Source organism: Pocillopora damicornis, chromosome 10 (genome assembly GCF_964200805.1).
Source record: "Pocillopora damicornis chromosome 10, jaPocDami1.2, whole genome shotgun sequence".
Taxonomy (NCBI): domain Eukaryota; kingdom Metazoa; phylum Cnidaria; class Anthozoa; order Scleractinia; family Pocilloporidae; genus Pocillopora; species Pocillopora damicornis.
The window spans coordinates 11966274-11984602 of record NC_142679.1 but is presented as its reverse complement, the minus strand read 5'-3'; the positions used below and the strand labels follow the sequence as shown (position 1 = coordinate 11984602).

Sequence of the window (18329 nt, the reverse complement as noted above, 5' to 3'; positions counted from 1 at the left end):
CTAAAGAACAATCTGTAATCTTTTGCTGACGCAAATGCAATTAGCTCAAATAAAAATTGAAATAGGGATTTCGAAGTTGAACACACATATTCCTGTGAAAGCACCAAGTTTTTTCATAAAAGGTGTTGGCAAACACAAAAACGTTGGTAACAACTGCAAACTATTTCTAAGGAAAGATTATAGACTCTTGTTTATAATCTAAAGTGTTATAAACAATTTGTTTCAATCGCATCTTATAATACTGTGCCAGCCAGGAACATTAGCAGATACAATTTCATAAACTAACGCAATTTTATGTTGCCGGAAATGCGCACTAATCGTTACACGAACTCATTTATTCAATCCATGTCCAATCTGTAAAACCTTTTTACGTAGTTTTTTTTAAAAGTCATTTTATATTACATGAAATTGCTATTTTTGTAAAAACCATGCAATTTAGCCTTAGGAGGCTGCAGATTTGAATATTTTTATAATATTTATATCTATCTCCATCTATGTCCAGGTTCTGTGCGTGATCCGAAAGTGGCTGAGGCTGACGGTGTGAATGTGGGGTAATATTTTTGAAGCTCTTTTTTCTGAACTTCTCGTTGATTCCATGACTTAGCTCTCCGTCACTTCTGGAGAATACAATGGAGCAGCCTGTGGCTAATAAATAGCTCTGTTTTACGTTATCGAAAGACAAAATAGAAACCCTCTTAGAAGTTGTACTGTTAAAAATGCTCATTTTTTCTCCTTTTCTCACCATGTTCGTCCTGGATGTATTTCACTGTACATCTCGACTTAATTCTGGGAGACAATGAGACTCGCGGGAAAGATAGACCAATAATACTCGTGAACAAATCACGGGCGTCTGATTGGCTGAGAACGAGTGCATTTTTTTTGCAAAGTTGTAACAGGAGTTCATGCAAATTACAATAGTGTGCCCGCTGTCAAAATTTCGTTTGTCTCGACTTTCTGTGATGCCTTTTTCATGTACATTACTAACAAGTAATAACATGATTTCTCTTTCCACAAAGAGTCATTTCGGTCCACGTTGCGAGGGAGATCACTCTTCGAAGGAATGAAACCTCTTTACCAATCAAAAGTTAAAGGGACCTTCCTCTGATATGAAAATGGAGGAAAAAGTTTCAGGAAAATGCAGATTAAGTCAAGGGTGATATCAAGCCCCCCATTACTCAATAACAACAAGAAAGATACATTTGTGAAACTTAAAAGCTTGCTTGTTTATTGAAATCACACTCAGCAATTAAAAATAAAGATATGAAATCATCATTATAAAAACCCTTAACATGACATTACGTGACATTTCTAACGATGTAGTTGCTGTAATAAGAAAAATTATTGTTAAAAAAATGGGATTAAAAACAAAAGGAGTTTAATTAAAAAAACAACTTCTGCACTGAATGTCTGCAGTGCTAAAATATTTTTGCTTCTCAGCCTTGGCTTCCTAAGACTCCTGATACTATCAGCTACAGTCGGTACAGATTTAAGCTACATTGCTAATTGAAAATACGATCTCATGCATGGGAAACGGTGAATTTCTCTCTTCTCAAAATTGTAATTTTTATTAAAACAGTGTCTATCGAATTCGTAATATGAGCAACGCCACAGCGGCGCCGAGAACACATCTCACTAAAAGCTGGACTACTAACGACACTAACTTAAAAATGTAAAAAAGAAAGAGCTACTGTGAGTTCAAATATTACTGCTTATCTTGCGGGTAACAAAAAGAGCGTTGAATGTTTATGATATAATAAACACCTGATTTCCGTAAGCATTTTGTCTTCAACACGGTGAAGATACCTACGGCCCGATAGGTTCGTTTCGTTCATCATATAGGCGTGGCTGATAATGTGGGCGTGGTCTATAATATGGGCGTGGCCTATAGTATGTTGGACGTTGGCAAACATATTGGGAACAATATACATAGTAAACCAAGTGCTTTGACCAACAACACGACCCAAAACACTCCTGGATCGTAATGCATGTACGCGAAGCTATCTTGGTTTCAATTTTCCAGTATCCTCCAATATTGGAACACCAACACTTATCCCAGTAGGTAACGGTGCCTTTTCCACCTGGACACAGATTGCATGGGTGAATTGGCGGAAATGATCTCGCATTTCGACGACTGCGATGGTGCGTTCCTGTTGTAGAAAGAAAAGATACAACTGCATTAGATGTGTCACCACAATTTAAAGTTTGCGAAACAAGAGCAAAACATTCAGAGAAATACCTCAATTAATTTGGCGCAGGAACTTACGACATCTAGAAATTTTATAAATTTATATCACCTTCAAGATTCACCAGATGTCTATATATTTTGCATTCTTTAATTCTTTCAAGGAACAGTTTGGTTTGGGTTCTCTTCCTAAATTAATAAAAGTCACAAGGAAAGCGCGAACGCAATTTAGCCTTCTGTTTTTTTTCGGTATACGCATTTCAAGCTCCTCTGTCCATGACTCACCTTCTGTCTCAACCCTTGTAGAAGTCAATGAGTCGTCCATTATTTTCACCTGATATATCGGGTATTGTGTACAAAAGTTTGCCAACTCCTTGCTCAGTTCAGACCGATTAGCCATCTCTTTGTCCACTATCCACTTGCTGTCAATAATTTTGGTCTTGTCCTTGTCTAATTCCTGCAAAACAGCAACAGGATTTCTTAGTATTTTTCAGCTATCCCTAAGCAAAAGAGAAATCATGCGTCTCCTGTACTTCTCACCAATCGGTGCACTAGTCAGCTAGCAAGCAGGACAATTCCTAATTCTTGTAAAACGGCAACCAGATGTTTTAGAATTTTTCAGAAAACTTTCTGTAAAAGAGAAACTATGCGTATCCCACAGTGTTCACAAATCAGTACACTGTATTCTTTGGTCAGCGAGCCGCCAGGACAAAACTATTGAAACCCGTACCCACATATTTCTCCTCTTGAATTTTTATTGGTTTCTCAACAATAGACTGGGATACCTAGTTAAGTTTCCAAAATGTTCCCAGCTTCTTCTAATGATCCAAGATGTGAGACATTTAAGTGGCAGCACCTCGAATGATAATTATAGCGAATAGTTAACAAATAAAGACTTAACACCAGTTGTGTTTTTAACTAAAAGATGAAAGATTAGGGAATTTTGTGACCGTTTTATTTCTTTGCCATCTAATAATGTTTAAATAATACAGTTTCTCTGAGTCGTTTGTCTGAAGAAAGGATCATGTCCTTACCTCTGTCCGGTCAAGATCACTCTCGAGTTTTGCTGGTGTCGGCATCTCTTCTGACAGTGGCATAAGGTAGCATATCTTTTTTTCCGGCAACAGCATCATAGTCATATTCTGTTTTACGATAAAAGAGGAATTTTTCGATAATCCCAATGTTGTTTAAACACTGGTATTTCATTTACACGAAAACATAAGTTTGTAAGCACAATGAATATGTCCCCTTTGTCTTGTCTAGTAAAGGGTAGCTGATCATGTTCAGCGTTGTCCCAGTTGGCTTAAAGAGTTCTAATCAGGACTTGCTATGTTTGAAACATGATAAAAAGATTGTGCTTTATAATGAGTCAGTTGGGTTTGAACTGATTAAGCACTTTTTTAGGTTTGATTGAGGACTGGATAAATCCTAATGTTTTTACACCGCTTGACGCTAAAACAAATAGACTTACCGTCTTAAAGTCGTGCAAAATATTGCTTTCGTCCACGTCATTATGAGCAGGAACTTTAAACAATTCAGTTTGCTTTTCCGTGGCCACTTCGATGGTCTCGTTGTACTCTGTCCCAGTCTCGCTGATTTGAACTTTGTAATCCACAACCTGTGAAACAGAAAATGCTCAAATTAGAGCGGAGTCTTCTTATATTCAGAACGGTGCGCTGACCTTTGAATTTTGACAGGTTTGTTGAGATATATAGTAAAAATATTTACGTAGAATGTAGCTAGCAAAGATGACAGGAATCGCGATAACGCGTCGGTCCGAGTGAAGTTTAATTAAGATGTGAGATGTGATGTTGAGATGTGTGGTAAAAATATTTACGTAGAATGTAGCTACAAAGGACAATAGGAATCGCGATAACGCGACGGTCTGAGTGAAGTTTAATTACAACATTGTGGCAAGCAAAGAGATTTGTATCTCTAATGAAAGATGCATTTCTAAGTGCAGCGAAGCTTAAATTTTAAATCGTGTTATTTTGGTGATTGGTTTTGAAACGTTTAATTTTTTCAAAAAATTATACGAGCGAGAGGTTATCAGAAAATGACGGTAAAAGAAGACAGAGAGGGGAAAAAAGGCAAGCTCTTCATGGCATGCAAGATAAATTACTGCTGAGCCTTTTGTTACTGATTATTAGATTGGGAGGAAATAGTTGACCTTCTCGGAAGGAGAGCGAGCGGAACGGACGGGACTTGCAGATGTCCATTTTGCTGTGGCAACAAGCAGCAGGATTACGAGGGCTGGTTTCTACAAAGAACGAACAAAATACATAGAGATTGTCATTAATTATTTTAATTAATTTCTTCTTATCACTGAAAAACACGAGATGAAGCCCTTAGTCAACCCATAAAAGTTCATCTAACTCCTACTTTCAAATTTTTTACTTCTATAAAAACTGTTGCCAACATGATGATACTGCGCTGGGAAAAATGGGAGACATCCTTTAGATTCTTTCAGTGTAACTTAGCCGACATTCAATAATCAAAGTTTAGAAACAAAGATGCAGTTAAAAGTCAATCATAATAATGATGACAATATTCAGTAAAATACAGATACACAGTTAACGAAAAGAGGCCATGATCAATACATCAGTTCTAGAAGTATGTTTCAGTTGTTTGTGTGGTGCATGCAATTATAACTAGGCGATATCTAAACTTAAACAGTGTCTGATCACTTACAACGAGCATAGTTGTTAGCTTCTGGGCTCGGCTTTGTTTGGTTCTCTCCGTCAATTTTCTTCTTGGTGTTGCTCGTCTCTCTTTGAATGAAGTTGGCGTGCACTGTAACTTGGACGTGCTTTGCTTCTTTTTATGCCGTACTTAATATGCTATGCATATGCATTATTAATGCATATTTGAATTTTATGTTTCAGCGAGAGGTACATTGTGTTCTTGATAATTCATTTTAGATTTTGAGGAAATATCAGGGTGCGTGGAAAAGAAATATCAGAAGTGTTTGCTGCATAAGGTATTTTGTTGCGATTAACTGATGGGTCAATTTAACAAATACTGTTTTGTGACTTCGGTAGTTGCTTACAGTTGTTTCAGGCATCTTATGTTAGTGAATCATTCACCTTCTATCGTTCAAAACGTGATTCTTAACCGGGATGTAGGAGTTGCTCTAATTCGCCTCAGCATAAAGGAAACGGGAAATTCAATGGTTATTCTTGGATATCTGATCATGTAATTCTAATTCATATTTCCGTATCCCAGCGGACAATCTATGCTTAACTTCCTTGTTTTTATTTAATTACAGTAATCGCTACCTGTTTCAGCCAACAGGTGTCTTTTCTCATTGAAGTTACTCAGTCTTTGACACTTTGTCTTTCTTTATTGCTTCGTTTCAAATGCTTACAACTCAAAAAGAAAATCCTAACCACTAAAAGTTTCATTTTAATATCCCTACTTAGTGAGTATGGCTTGCATTGAGAACATCTCGGTGGATGTAACAGTTTTCATGGGTTCCTACAAGTTTGTCAATATGATTGTGGGACTTTATAATGCAAGGCGAGAATTCCGACAATTTTTTATTTTAATTTTACAGCTTGAACCCACTAAGTACACATGCTTGGCGCCCTTAATGTTATCTTCATAAGTAAATGAATTTATGCTCAATTAACATGTATCTTTGCATTTGATTGCTTACCCTTCAGATATCAATGCCCGCCTGGCTATGGAATAAATTCATTTGTGATTATAAGTTTTCACACCTGTGTTTCATCAATCGCGAAAAAGTAGATGTTCAAGGTTTGACTTACGTTTGTATCTAAAACTTAAGTTACTTTTAAACTACGGGAATAAAGAGGTATTTTATTACCAAAATGGTAAGGACTGACAAGAAAGTAATGATTCAATTTTGTTGTCCTCTAGAGCAGGAAGAAAATCATGAAGAATGATAGAGACAGGGTAGAAATGCTGTAAAGTATTTGAAAAGTGCCCACGTCCTTTCCGTGGGGCCTGTGAAAGAGGCGTAACCGAACCTGTGTGACAACAAAACTCCTATTGTAGATTCAATTGACAACCAACCATTTTGATACCAAAATTTCCATGTTTATCAAGAGCGAGTTTACCACTCTACAAAATATCCTGGAAAGATTACCAAACATGCTTGATTCCATATACAAGCATAAGTAAATATGCTGTCATACACTGCAAATATTTTGCGAATGCCGTCGTTGCTGACTCACATCGACTCACTTGAAAGACATAAAATAATCATACTAAATATTAAACGACGAAGAGGAAAAGAACCTAGAGAGGGTGTATTTTTTACTACAAAAATGATAACTTGTGTTGAAAAAAGAAAAGCTTCCGTGAAGACGCATAAAGCTCAGAGAAAACATTCCATTCTATGTCATGCGATATATTCACCTCACATAACCTTCGATCTAAAGAAAGCAGATGGCGAGTAAACTTTTAAAACACAGATAACTGGTTATCAACTCTAAAGTACAAAACACAAACAGCGGTCGGATAAAGGTGACACTGAGCCACCACTTCATCTCAAATTATTCTTAAAATGAGCACAATGACTTAGAAACAGAGAACACATAGGAAATTCTAATGAGGTTCACGAACAATGACGGAAAATGAAAAATAATTATGTTATCTTCTGAAAAACAGATGTAAGTTTTAATACGCTTAGACAGTGAATCAAAATTTTTTAGGATATGTTGCGTGATGTTTGCCTTGCTTTCAGCAAACACGGAACTTATTGGTAATTCGTCATTTTCAAGGGGGATACAGACTTGTAAAAATTAATTGAAAGACGCCGAGAATTGTTAAAGCAGGTTACATTTGCTATACTTGCATTATTTCTGCTTTTCTTTATTGTCTATCTCTTGCACTTTCTTCCCGGTTTAAGGAGACACTTACCTTGGATCTTAAAACTTACTTGTTCTTCCTTATTTGTTTGGGGAACCAAGCATTCCTCGTGGCGTTGACGTATTTCGAATTGCCAGTTTCATTTAGACTCAACTCTTGAAAACTAATTGTCAGAGAATGCCTCGGACATCAGTGTTCCGTGATTGCTGAAACACTGATGAAGACTCTGAAATGACGCTTGAATTTGATAAGTTTTGGGATCAATATTGATCATTAGCATTTGAATGCCAAGATACCTGTCAGTTTCTGAGCGTAAACTCATTAACGAAACTGAATTAAAACGAGCCGAAGATGGGTGTTAAAGGGTCTTTCTGGAGGAAAAAGAAATTAAATAACACAAGTTCAACTTTGCAAAAAGATGTTGTAGAAACATTTAAAACCGAAAGAAAGCTGTTACAAACACAAAACTCATGGAGATGTTCTGACTGCTAAGCACAGACAATGAGATGTTTGATTTCATCACATCCTACGTGCGGAGTACTTTGAGGTTTTTACAAAGTGTCAAAGGCCAAATATCAACTCTGAAAAAATCCACCTTGTTGTCAGAAACAAAAATAAATTAGTGTGACAAGATAACTAAGGAAGGAACAAGGAAGTTAAGAATAGAATTTTCACAAGGATTAGGTGTGTAGATGTTCAAACAGTTGTAATCCATTGATTGAACAATTATGATGTTCCAGTTTCTGTTTAAAAGGAGTTTTTTTAGTATCATGTCAGGGAATGAATAAAGCTACCTTTGAAGAGCCTTATTATCAAGTTTACAGGGAAGAACAAACAAACTAAAAAACTGGTCAAGAATGAATGAATTTTCTAGGAAGTACGAATGAAAATATGGATCGAAAAAAAATTAAGACGTACGATTTTGCTGACACTAGCCCCAGTGTGCGTGTTACCCCAAAATATGGGATTTCACTAAAGAACAATCTGTAATCTTTTACTGACACAAATGCAATTAGCTCAAATAAAAATTGAAATAGGGATTTCGAAGTTGAACGCACATATTCCTGTGAAAGCACCAAGTTTTTTCATAAAAGGTGTTGGCAAACACAAAAACGTTGGTAACAACTGCAAACTATTTCCGAAATCGGTGTTTCTAATAAAAGATTATAGACTATTTTTTATAACCTGAAGTGTTATAAACAATTTGTTTCAATCCTATCTTATAATACTGTGCCACCCAGGAACATTAGCAGATACAATTTCATAAACTAACGCAATTTTATGTTGCCGAAAATGCGCACTAATCGTTATACGGACTCATTTATTCAATCCATGTCCAATCTGTAAAACTTTTATACGTAGTTTTCTCTATGCAGTCATTTTATATTACATGAAATTGTTATTTTTGTAAAAACCATGCAATTTAGCCGTAGGGGGCTGCAGATTTGAATATTTTTATAATTTTTCTATCTAACTCCATCTATGACCAGGTTCTGAGTGAGATCAGAAAGTGGCTGAGGCTGACGGTGTGACTGTGGGGTAATATTTTTGAAGCTCTTTTTTCTGAACTTCTCGTTGATTCCATGACTTAGTTCTCCGTCACTTCTGGAGAATACAATGGAGCAGCCTGTGGCTAATAAATGGTTCTGTTTTACGTTATCGAAAGACAAAATAGAAACCCTCTCAGACGTTGTACTGTTAAAAATGCCCATTTTTTCTCCTTTTCTCACCATGTTCGTCCTGGATGTATTTCACCGTACACCTCAACTTAATTCCGGGAAACAATGAGACTCCCGGGAAAGATAAACCAATAATACTCGTGAACAAATCACGGGCGTCTGATTGGCTAAGAAAGAGCGCATTTTTTATGTAAGACGAATGCAAAGTTGTAACAGGAGTTCATGCAAATTACAATAGCGTGCCCGCTGTCAAAATTTCGTTTGTCTTGACTTTCTGTGATGCCTTTTTCATGTACATTACTTACAAGTAATAACATTATTTCTCTTTCCACAAAGAGTCATTTCGGTTCACGTCATCACTCTAGGAAGAAATGAAACTTCTTTACCAATCAAAAGTTAAAGGGACCTTCCTCTGATATGAAAATGGAGGAAAAAGTTTCAGGAAAATGCAGATTAAGTTAAGGGTGGTATCAAGCCCCCCATTACTCAATAACAACAACAAGTGATACATTTGTGAAACTTAAAAGGTTGCTTGTTTATTGAAATCACACTCAGCAATTAAAAACAAAGATATGAAATAATTATTATAAAAACCCTTAACATGACATTACGTGATATTACGTATCAATTCTAACGATGTAGTTGCTGTGATAAGCAAAATTATTATAAAAAAATGGGATTAAGAACAAAAGGACTTAAAATAAAAACCAACCTCTGGACTGAATGTCTGCAGTGCTAAAATATTTTTGCTTCTCAGCCTTGGCTTCCTAAGACTCCTGATACTATCAGCTACAGTCGGTACAGATTTAAGCTACATTGCTAATTGAAAATACGATCTCATGCATGAGAAACGGTGAATTTCTCTCTATTCAAAATTGTACTTCTTATTAAAACGGTGTCTATCGAATTCGAAATATGAGCAACGCCACAACGGCGCCGAAAACACAGCTTACTAGAAGCCGGACTACGAGCGACACTCACTTAGAAATGTAAAAAGGAAAGAGCTACTGTTGGTTCACATATTACTGCTTATCTTGGGGGTAACAAATGAAAAAAAGCGTTAGCTGTTTATGATATAATAAACTTGTAGTAAGTGATAAATATTCTCTTTCTCCACGGCTTGTGAACTTATATTGCAGTTGTATGGAAACATTATAATTACACAACGCTTAACGGCCATTTTATTTTTTGGAATATTAATTAGCCAGCAGCAAAATAATTTGCGTTATTATCGCCAGCATCTGATATTCGGAGATGTCTACAATAGTTTATGATAAAGAAATCTGTATCAGGCTGTATGTTAAAGAATCGTACAAATACTACCAATCCAGAATTGAGGAAGGAGAAAAAAAGGGAAAATGACCTTTGCAAAAGAGGAGAAAAGAAGGATGGGAGAGGCAGCTGAAACTGTTGTACCCTGAAAAGCTGGGTAGGAATTCTCTTTCAGAAAATTTTCCAGCCTGGTACCCTCTCAAAACTAAAATGGTACTTTCCTTAAATAGACGTATAGGCATGAACAACTGGGCCTGAAGTTAATCATTCCTAATTGATAGAGTCACGACATATGTGTGACTTAAAAGCCTCTAGAAGAAACTTTGTGTTTTGCAAACTATAAATATTGATGTTGCCTTTCAGATGAATTTTTGCGCGATAAACCTAGCTTTAGATAACATTCTCCAGTGTTTTGGTCTAACAAGGAAAGGAGACATTCTCAGTGTCCGGGGGTACTGTGAACGAAAATTGAGAGTACTTTCAGCTTTGTACGTTTGATGGCAAGTGCCTTTACCGTCCGAACCTGTTGCAGTGGTCGACAAACAAATGCTTTACATGGCTAAAAGCGAAGATATACCTAATCTTTTGGAAGAAGACCCGGAGATAAAATTTATGGGTTTTGGTAGTACTGCAGACAGATTCAATGAAACCATACCCCTAGACTCCACAACGTCGCAACCTTCATCTTTTCTCGCTTTCCCTTCAGTTCCTGACCTCCCACCAGAACAGTTGGTGGAAGGCGACGATCTAGCGCAAGTATGTTGACTTTTCACGGTTACCCGTTTGGAGTCGTCACCTACTCCATGTCTACACGTTGAAAAAATAAGCTGGCATAAAAGAATAGAACGAATTTCTCCCTCATAGAAGTTTGGTCTTGCTACACGGCTGCGTGTGAAGGTCAAACGTCATCGTTCCTGCCTGCAAGTACGGGCCTATGTTATGAGAGTTGCTTTCATTCCAATGTTCCGTCATCACCAGTCCCTTTCATTGTTACAAGGAAAACGATGGAGCTAATCCTTGCAGAAATTCAAATCGGAAAAGAAAAAATAACAACGTGAGTAGACATTGTCTGACTGCGGGGTTTTGTCGGCAGTTTTCTGAGATGCCCTGGATGTTTAATAGGAACACCGTAATGATTTCTCTGTCTCTTTGTGCAGGATCTTCGCGCTCGGGCCGCAAATGACACTACAAGAGCGCAAATAAACAATATTCCCGAAAAAAGTCATGTCATTATCATTATTATCAATAAACAAGGCCAAATGATATCAAGAATACGAGTTTTAATAATACAAGCTAAGTGAATGACGAATTCAAAGTCACTTCAAATCATCATGTAAGCTGTAGGGCTGATAATGCATTAGCAGCCCGCTGTCAGTCTTTTGCGGCCCGCTGAGCGTGTGTTTTGAAGAGGCCGATTTTCTATTTGGCCGCGTATATTGATAATAATACCGTTTCGAACTCTTGTACAAATTTTAGTCCTGACTATTCTTATAAAGAACACATATTATTTGATATATTTAATAGCACAATAATGACCTTTTTCTCCAACCTTCCTGCAGATATTTCCTCCCTGAAATGAAACTGTGGTTGGTACTTAGTTCAGATTTACTTTCTGGTTATCTCACAGGAAACCCAAGAAGATAACATTGACAGTCAAACTGAGGAGAATCCTACAGCTGTTCTCTCTGAAGTGGCATAACACCAGTCGTCTTCAAATGTGCCCCTGTCAGTGAGTGTTGCAAATGAAACTGCCTTCAGTGAAATTTGGTATGTTGCTTTTGCTTGAGGATTAGTTTTATCATTGCAACTTAAGGCAACGCGCACATAGAACCCATGGTAGACTAGTACTTAGTTCTATCCCGTGTGGCGTAAAGCTACTCTCATAGCTGTTAACGGGTGTAACCCAGCTGGGTACCCCTTTTCTTGTCCACACAACACAAACGTGAAAAAGCCAGGTAATTGTCACACTAAATTTTTGTGCGAGTGCAGAGAAGAGAATACTGCCTGATGATAACATTGTAAAGTTTTTGACATTTAGAAAAAGTAAAATGACAGCGTGCAGACAAAGTAACAAGTCATTTAGCCTGGTAAAGTACGAATGAATAAAATAAACGGATAAGTTCACATCCTTGCAAGTTATCTTAATGTATAATACGTGGTATATGATCATTACATGAATGCCTTCATTTTCAGTACCTTGAGGATAAGAAGAACAATGGTATATCACGACATGAAAGAAGCGTTCCAGGCAGAGAACATCGTGACCCCTGAGCTGAAAATTGTGATGGTCGACGTAAGAGGACAGGAAGAACGCTGGGTTGACGTTGGTGGTGTCTATCGCGATGTTATTGCCTGCTTCTGGCAGGAATTTTATGATTCATCGACCCTTGGTGAAAGAGAAAGGGTTCCAGCCCTGAGACATGATTTCTAATCCAGTGAGTGGTCAGCTATAGGAAGAATTCTCACAAAGGGTTACTTGGATCTGGGCTATTTCCCTTGTATGCTCAGCCAAGCGTTCGTTGTAAGTGTGATATTCGGCGGGAAGGCAGTCCCTGCGGAGATTCTTCTTAAATCGTTCCAGAATTATATCGCCAAGGATGAAGAAGACGTTGTTGCTGAGGTGCTCAAGGAAAATTTTGACGCCGACGAGCTGATCGATGTAGTTGACAGGTTTGGTTGTAGGAAAGTCCCGACAAAAGAAAATGCCAAAGATTTTATTCTCGAAGTGGCTCATAAAGAAATGATTCAGAAGCCCCAGTACATGGCTGATGCGTGGTGAGAGGCCCTAATGATACTGAATAGCAAAGAAAAACTGACTACAATCGAAAGTCTGTGTCATTTGTACCAGACATTTGAGACCACTAACCGGAAAGTACTGAGCATGATACAGGCAGATCCCCAAAACAACTCGGAGAGGGCGGCAGCTGAGTTCCTGAAACGCTTTGTGAGAGGAATGGATAAAGCTCAACTGAAGTCTTTCTTGAGATATGTAACAGGCGCCGATGTCATCTGTTTACTATGTATTTCAATCCAGTTTTCAACCTTAGATGGATTCGCTAGACGATCCATCGCATACTGACACCTGTGGGTCTGATCTGGAGCTCCCGTCCACAATGACACGTCTCTAGAATTGCGGGAAGAGTTCAACAACATTCTTGCGAAGACGAAGTGGCAAATGACATCATGTAACCGGATTTTGCTGTACTTTGTTCGAACGAGTCTGCTCCATGCCCGTCATACTTAAATGGGAAGTGTGACTTTGTTTTGTTTAAGAATTGTTAAGTTCACGGCAGATAACAAATTCAATAGCCTTTCAACCAAAAAAAATACTTTTTTTTTCTTTTTTGGGCAGCATAGACTCAGTGACACTGGTGCTTTGAAACGCGTATGTTGATTTATCTTAAGTTTCTGTTTTCAAGAGTTCATCTGGAGCCATGGCACTATAACTGAGCTGAGTTACTTAAACATTTTCTCCATCTAAAGCCTTGGGGGGTTGATATTAATAGTTCAGTTCCGTTTCGAGGTTAACATGAACAATTTTGTGGGAGGAAAAAGGTCTTTGGGGGTAAGAGCAACGTACACTTGCATTGTTGTGTTAGACGTAGTGCACCCTATCAATAAAAGAACGGGTTGAGTTACATGACCGCTCTACATTGCTCATTTAAGCTATACTTAACACCTATCCCACGGGCGAAGCCCTTATGACGAGCTCAAGATTCCCTTTCGCGCGAGCTACCAGTCCTCCTTTTTCAACGAAAAACCGGTTGAAAGGTTTGCGAAAGAAATATAGTTTCCGGCAACATAAAATTTCCTTACATAGGTCAAAGCACTTTTTTCGGAAACATTGTCTCAAGTGGATAAGATGAAAATTTTTCGGGAGACGTGCACATTATTTCTTAGAATTCTAAGCGTGTGACCTTCCTTCTATGAAAAAACTTGCACCCGTGGCCGTTCACAGCCTATAGATATAAATAGAGAATCAAGCACTACGAGAATATAAGTGATTGTTTGTTTGCTTAGACGCTGGAAGCCTCTAAGTGCAAAAGGACTGAAAATAACCCGCGGCTTGATTATCGGGAGGCGAATGTTACAGCCTGAAGCAACAACAGCAAGCTTTATTCGCACGACTATAAAATATTACAGTATTGCCGAAATGCAAATCAAGGAGCTAAGGGAACAAGAATCGAGCTAGCTTGTTTCGTGGATCAAAGCATGAGGAAATAAATTTAACTTACTGTAGGGATGAAAGTATAGTCTCTCTGTTTTTTTCCCTCTATCGCAAAATATGTCGCGCTCTACTCCAACGTATCGAGCACTGTAAAACGGGAAAATCAATACACAGACTTCCTATGAAAGGAAGTCTGTGTTGTGCATATAAACATATTGTATATATACACATAAGTTAAAGAATTAAAGAGGACGCATCGATTCTCTGTGACTCTGAGTTTCGCGCCTAAGCGCTCGTCAGAGTCACAGAGAATCGATGCGTCTTCTCGAATTCTTTAACTTTGTATACTTAGCTCTGCTACCAGCGCATTGAGCACTTTATGCCAAGGTAGACTCTACCCCCACATTTATATGTATATATATATATATATATATATACATTTTTTTTTTTCAAATTCAGTTGTCATGAAATCCAGTTACAAAATGGACAGGCTTCTCGTAGACAATCTCATTTGAGGCCAACAGAGAAAGCTGCGAGCCCAGGAAAATCAAAGTGCTCTGTGAGCAAACTCGTGAATTGACACATGATTTTTTAGATTATATGTTTAATGTTATCTGGTTTAGGGAATTTTGTGGTTGATTGTCATATCTAGAGTACGAACAGTAGTTCAGTGTTCGCTAATGTAGCAAAGAAACAAAGTAACGTTTGGATAAGAAGGCATTACAATTGAAATGATCATGCTATTACATTTGACAAGGTGGATGATGTCATGTGTTTTAAACGTCTATCATTTTTGTTTCTGGTTCAAAAGAAAAGGTTGGAAGTAAATGTGGGTGAAAAGTGAAATTTACTGTCTTTCGTTGTAAATATTAGAAAATCAAGGCAATACTGTCTTAATGAAAACATTAACGATTCCCTCTTTATCAAATGAGACAAACGGGAACGAGTTTTGAGTGATATAACTAATCCAAGCCTGCCACCGTCATTTTGGATCTCCGCCTGGGTAGATTTAGGTCACGTGCTAGGCAACGTATGATCAATAACAAGATAGAATTTCATTTCAGGCCTATTTATCAATTTTGTGGTGTGTAACTTTCGCATTTTAGTACGTTGTATGTATGTTGAATCTTCAAATTGTCTTGAAACTTAAAAGAAAATTGTTCTTTAAAAATTCACTGAAAATCGGTAGCTAAAATTGTTTGTTTAGGTGTTATCTGATTTTCGTGTTAACTTGTTATTTCGTCAGTCGCCGGCATCTTTTGTTGCTTCACACAGGAAAAACACACGCGACGAAACGTAATGATCAATTTTGTCCTCAATCTCACGCTATAACAGAAAAAGCTTTTGAACATCTGTAAACTCCGAGCGCTTCGCAGTAAGTGATATTTTCAATGAATCTTCGGATTGTTTTCAAGTTCAAGGATTGTAAATTACAATTTTATGAAAAACGAAGGTTGTTCTGTTATTTCAGTATGAATCCTTGCATGCCTGCCAGTCGCTGGCGCCGCTTGTTGAAACTAAAACGAAAAAAAAAACTCTTTTAAGATTATCATTGGCTTCTTTTTCACCCCACCACTATTCTTAGCAACAAAGGTCGCCATTTCGTCTGTTTATTGCTCGCCAAAAACTATAAAATGCACTCAAAAGCCTAAAATCTAAAAAAAGTTTACAGGAATCGACCAATCGAGCGAGCGAGCGAGCGAGCGAATGCCATTCCCCACATCGTATCTATAACTCGCTCTTGCGCATGCGCGCAATTCACGAGTTAAAAAGACAAACAGCAGCTAAGTCTGCAGTTTAGGATAACTTCATTCTAATTTATCGTTACAGTTACAACAAGATTTTTATTCAAAAATCAATTTTATTTAACTGTAATTAACCCCTTCACTCCCAAGAGTGCTAAGTCAAAATTGAGAAGAAATCTTTGAATTTCAGTATGCAGAATCAACAAAAACAAACATTAAAACACGAAAGTGCTGCTTGAAAGCTTACATTTGAATATTCACACACAAGAGCTTCATCCTAAGAGGTTACAACCACATAAAATCAAGTCAAAGTTTGACTCTGGGAGCGAAAGGGTTAATACCATTTGTATCATCATCCAAAATTAAATGATTCATTTAAAGACTATTTTTTGACTGATAGTATTTATTGCAATAAATATAATTCAAGTTATTGTATTTTATGAAAAAGAATCAACAGATTTTATTCACAATCTGTGTCAAACCAAATTTAATGATTGATTAGGACTATTTTGTATATGAATAGCTGTAATTGAGGATTATTTTTAATAAATAATAAAAGAAAAAGGAATCAAATTCCATCCAAATATTACTACATGTTGATGTGAGTATAAAATCGAAAATATTTTACATGTAAACCTGAGTTTAATTAGGTATGTAAATAAATTTCATTGAATACTTGAATTTTTAGTTGTTAGTTGCCTCAAAATTTTGCTTAAAAATTCTCAGTAATTCTTAAACATTCCTAGAAATTCCTGAAAATTCCTAGGAATTTCTGGCAAGTTTTTAGATTTAGTCTCTCAGGGAAAGTCATTGGTGCTCTGAGTTGGAATTCCTAGGATTTTCTTAGGAATGCCAAGTCCTGTTTGCTATTGACTTGGAATTTCTGGGAATTTCCAGGTTTTTAGAACCAGAGTTGTTACAGTTGGGAATTCCTAGGAATCCCGAGGAAAAAATACCTAGGAATTCTAAGGATACTCTAGGAATTCCAAGGAATTCCAAAATCCATTTCGCAAACGTAATTGTTCAAACTGCAATTAGCGCTAACATAGACTAAAATTCAAACTTATTGAAAGGTATTACTAGCAAATACAAAGCCCTTACTGCAGAAGCATATAGGCCACTAGACTGCCTGTGTGAGTTGTAAGGTTGCTCTGAGACTACATTGTAGGAAGAAGATTTAATACTTGGACGAGCTCTCACCTGAAAACAAACAAAGATACAAAAAGCTAGTAAGAATATGACTTCAGCAAATAAACAAATAGAGCTCTATGAAGACCTCTAAATAAATCACAGTAACTCATACCAGTCATCAAGGATGGCCTCACCAGTCATGCATGTACACGTGCAGCATTATCAGTTTACAGCTGTACTACATGTCTTATATTTACTGCACTTCTCGGAAAATGTTACTTCTCCTCAGTAAAAATTAAGATATATAGTAATCAAATTTAGAGAGGCCTGCAAGTTTTTGGCCAATTAGTGTTCACATGAAGATCCTACTCGTTAGTCCATGTGTTTATGGTTTTCTTATTTTCACAACGAATAAGCCAAATTGACTCCAACTATTGTTTACCCGTCTTTGAAATGTGGAGAACTTAACCCTACACATGTGACAGACATCACCTTCTGCCCATTCAGGAGCCTGATGAAAGAATCGGTAACGAGTTTTAAACATTTCAATCAAAGATATTTTCCTACACGTGCATCAGTAAAGTAAACTACACACCAGGCAATTTAGCACATTGGTTTTTAACTCTAAGACGCATAAAAATAATTATGAATTAATTCCGTCATTAATTACCCTATTGCTTTGCACGTGTCTTACTCAGGATATGATCTCCTATAATCAAGAAACTTACAGTTTCTGAGGTGAACAAGGAATCACTTATTGGAGGAAACTTATAACCTGTGCAGAGAGGTGGACAAACAAACAAAAAACAATTAAGGCAAACATATCCACCCTAGTTGTTTCTATATAAAAACCCTTGCTTACCAGATGAGGAAGAAGGAAACTTGCCACCAACTTTGCAACACTACCCCCTTCATATTTTCCTCTTGTTTTAGGTTTGAAATAGCAAGAATTCCCTGTAACTTCAAGTACAACCTATTCTACTTGTAAAGTGCATTGGTGATGTTGGAAGAAATTGTATAAATACCTCAGGACACCTCACTTAAGCTTTCTATTCTCACGAGATTAAATGTATCTTGGACAACTATGTATTTTGGTTCTTTGCGAAATGCAGCTGACCATGTCTTTGAACTTAATTCCATCAAACGAAGCTTTCCCTCCTCAGTTTTGAATTTTCTATCCATGTAAGCACTCACATACATAAAAATCCAGCTAAAAACGTGCCCTTTGAAAATCCATTTTTCTCCTTTTCTCACCATGTTTGTCCTGGATGTATTTCACTGTACACCTTGACTTAATCCCGGGAAACAATGAGACT

General features: G+C 37.2%; 1 protein-coding gene and 1 pseudogene across 2 annotated transcripts; one reads left to right on the top strand and one right to left on the bottom strand.

The window, feature by feature from the left end:
• Nucleotides 1-1198: 1198 nt before the first annotated feature.
• LOC149038943 (uncharacterized) lies at nt 1199-4901 on the bottom strand. The gene is made up of 6 exons (XM_089184271.1): nt 4874-4901; nt 4353-4442; nt 3654-3800; nt 3217-3324; nt 2468-2639; nt 1199-2147 (listed from the first exon to the last, which is right to left on the bottom strand). The coding sequence occupies exons 1-6, from the start codon at nt 4880-4882 to the stop codon at nt 1804-1806; spliced, it is 870 nt and encodes a 289-aa protein (XP_089040397.1). The 5' UTR covers nt 4883-4901; the 3' UTR covers nt 1199-1803.
• A 5623-nt stretch (nt 4902-10524) lies between these two features.
• Nucleotides 10525-13321, top strand: LOC149038942 (uncharacterized; annotated as a pseudogene). Its single transcript, XR_016180640.1, has 3 exons — nt 10525-10725; nt 11675-11736; nt 12163-13321. The product of XR_016180640.1 is annotated as an uncharacterized LOC149038942 (transcript).
• Nucleotides 13322-18329: the final 5008 nt, after the last annotated feature.